Here is a 3,388-nt window from a genome sequence, read left to right as displayed (position 1 = left end):
AACAACAACAACAACAACAACGACAACAACAACGACGACAACAACAACAACAACGACAACGACGACAACAACAACGACGACAACAACAACAACGACAATGACGACAACAACAACAACAACGACGACAACAACGACAACAACAACGACAACAATGACAACAACAACGACAACGACAACGATGACAATCTGAACCTGATCACGGTCTCTGGAGGGTTTGGTTTCCTGAGTTTTAAGGACATTGACTATGGGACAGTGTAGGTAAAAGGACAAACTTGATTTAAACACACACACACACACACACACACACACACCTATAGGAACATAAATACACACATGAGCAGAGGTGACCACTTGGCAGCAGCTGTGAAAATCCTATCTGCCATTTACACTAATCTGGGCTGCACACACACACACACACACACACACACACACACACGCTAGCATACTTTAAAAAGCCCGGCAGCAGTGTGTGTGTGTGTGTGTTTGTGTGTGTGTGTGTGTGTGACATGAACAAAGTTTCAGGTTAACCGCCTCATATTTCATTACAAATGCACTCCAGTCGCAGAGACCGGTCCGTGTGTGTGTGTGTGTGTGTGTGGGTGTGTGGGTGTGTGTGTGTGGGGGTGTGTGTGTGTGTGTGTGGCTACTGTAGGTAATGACAGCTACGCAGTGCAACCATGAAGCAGCTGAGCGTTGTGTTACAGACAATAACAGAGTGACCTGCAGAGGTTGGTGCCCACGATATAGACAAAACACACACACACACACACACACACACACACACTAAAACACACCAACTTTGTTCCTCCTGTTACTGATTCGACACACTATAACGTTATGTTTTAATGTCTTGATTCCATATGTTTTTTTTTTGTTCTTCTTTTTTTTTTCACCCAAAAATCTCTTCTGGAGCTTCAAACCAAAGGCCATGACTGTTCAAGTAAACAGTAAAAAGAAATTCTTGTTACAACTGACCATCAACTGACCATCAACTGACCATCAACTGACCATCAACAGTTCCATCAACTGACCATCAACAGTTCCATCAACTGACCATCAACTGACCATCAACTGACCATCAACAGTTCCATCAACAGTTCCATCAACAGTTCCATCAACAGTTCCATCAACTGACCATCAACTGACCATCAACAGTTCCATCAACTGACCATCAACAGTTCCATCAACTGACCATCAACTGACCATCAACTGACCATCAACAGTTCCATCAACAGTTCCATCAACAGTTCCATCAACTGACCATCAACTGACCATCAAATGTTCCATCAACAGTTCCATCAACTGACCATCAACAGTTCCATCAACTGACCATCAACTGACCATCAACTGACCATCAACTGACCATCAACAGTTCCATCAACAGTTCCATCAACAGTTCCATCAACTAGAGTACTAGGAAAGTACTGCAGGAATCACCGGCCTCCATACTTATCACACATTAACGTTGACTTCCTAATGCGAAAAAAAAAATTGCTCAGAACTAAGTTTGTAGGACGTCCCAGCTCAGGACACAGCTGTCAGGGATCGATGTCTCGCCCCGGGACAAATTTAAATTTCCACCCAGCTGAGGTGACGTCTGTAAAACCACCTGAAAATCGAGAACGTTGTCTCGTCACATTGTTTCAGTCCCAGCTGGAACCTGTGGCTCGTTTCACTTCACCCTGAAAGTGTCAACCCAAGATGTTTGACCTCCAAAAACCAAAAGACGTGATGACAGTGATGACGATCGCTGCCGACACACACACACAGACACACCTAAACCTGAGGGCAGCATTCCTTCAGCTGCAGCCCTCAGATGTGCCAACAGGCCACGTCTTGTTTAACTGGGCTTTATTAGGAGTAGCGCTAAACACACACACACACACACACACACACACACATCTTTGCAGACGTGCGGAGCTAAAGTGTAGAAGTGGGAGAATCAACTCACAGCTTTAAGTCCAAAAACAGAAATGTCCTAAATGTAGGCAATTTTTGATGACGTCAAAAACGTTCCACCCTGCCTTGTAAATGTGGGTCACATCCACTTTTCTGGTCCAGATGTAAGTTAAGGTGTGCAACGTTATGGCCACATACATAATATAACTGCAAAATACAAAATGAAGTCGGAAAATTTCCTGGAGGAAAAACAAAAACTTCACAAACGCTCACCTTTAACTGCTTTCCCCTGGTGGTTCTTTGGTGGTGTTGCAGCCGCCTCCAAGCCTTTTCCAACAGACAGAGACATAGGCAGGTGAGGTGGAGGAGGAAGAGGAGGAGGAGGAGGTGGTGGTGGTGGTGGTGGTGGTAGTAGCGGCGGTGGAGGCGCAGGAGCTGGGAGTTCAGGGAGGGGAGGGGTGGGCTCAGGTCCAACTGTCTCCTGGTCTCCTCGTACCGTGCCGGGCCCCGATCCAGATGTTGTGCTGCATTCTCTCATCTGGCTCTGGAGGTCAGAGGTGAGGCATGAGGTGAGGCAGGTTTGGTGACCACAAGGTGGTGCAATTCAGACAGAGACGTTTATGATTACCGTATTTTTCCGGACTATAAGTCGCACTATTTTTCATCCTTTGGCTGGGTTTATATATTAAAATATATAATTTGTCATGTTTGTTATTTTAATAATGACAGCCACTAGAGGGCAATCTAGCTGGCTGATGTCGCTTATATTCCGGAGCGACTTCTAGTCTGGAAAATACAGTAGTGTCAGAGATGAAACATCACCTGAGGATCAGAGTTCAACGTATAAAAAGTGTATTTATCATGTATTTAAAGGAAAATACATATTGACACAGAGCATTTAACCCATCAGTGCAACAATGCAGTGATTAACCCCGGCACATGGGGGCAGTGGGCTGCACTTTTTTAGTCCATCTGAAGAGCAGGGGAGTTTTTGTGCTTGATTAAAGCACGACAGTCACCACTAGAGCTGGGATTTGAACCAACGATCCTTCACCTCCTCAAAACAAGGACTTTATTCAGCGAGCGAATGCTTCAGTGACAGTGACTTCTGTGCAGTCTTTTCATACAACAATCATCCTCTTCTTCAGTCATTCTTCCCACTGCAACTGTTGTAAGTTTTCTGCCACTGCTGCGTGAAAAAAAACATTTACAAACTGGCTGAGGCTGTTTCCATGACTGGCACGGAGCTAAAACAAAGAGAGGAGAAGGATCTGGCAGCGGGAAGCGAACCAGTACTTAACCAAAGGCATGGCCTGAAAGAGCAGCAGTATTTATAGAGACATCCTCAAGGAGAGGTTTTCACTCGTCACAAGTTTCACTGTTGACTTAAAAACTCAGCTCTGACTGGTCCTCGTCCTCGTTCACTGGATCTTTGTCCGTACCAGGTTTTTTTTTTTACTCCTGTTTTTATTAGTTGTCATCTGTACAT

General features: G+C 45.0%; 1 protein-coding gene across 1 annotated transcript in view; it reads right to left on the bottom strand.

Moving 5' to 3' along the window:
- zcchc14 (zinc finger, CCHC domain containing 14) overlaps positions 1-3,388 on the bottom strand; it is a 24,297-nt gene that overhangs the window by 10,474 nt on the left and 10,435 nt on the right. Inside the window, exon 4 of the mRNA XM_025056295.1 lies at positions 2,173-2,503. Within this exon, the coding sequence (XP_024912063.1) occupies positions 2,173-2,503 (331 nt within the window). The remainder of the gene's footprint in view (positions 1-2,172; positions 2,504-3,388) is intronic.

The sequence above is a fragment of the Cynoglossus semilaevis genome, chromosome 6 (genome assembly GCF_000523025.1).
Source record: "Cynoglossus semilaevis isolate Cse_v1.0 chromosome 6, Cse_v1.0, whole genome shotgun sequence".
Taxonomy (NCBI): domain Eukaryota; kingdom Metazoa; phylum Chordata; class Actinopteri; order Pleuronectiformes; family Cynoglossidae; genus Cynoglossus; species Cynoglossus semilaevis.
The sequence above is the reverse complement of the archived record's forward strand: the minus strand, read 5'-3'. Positions and strand labels throughout refer to the sequence as shown.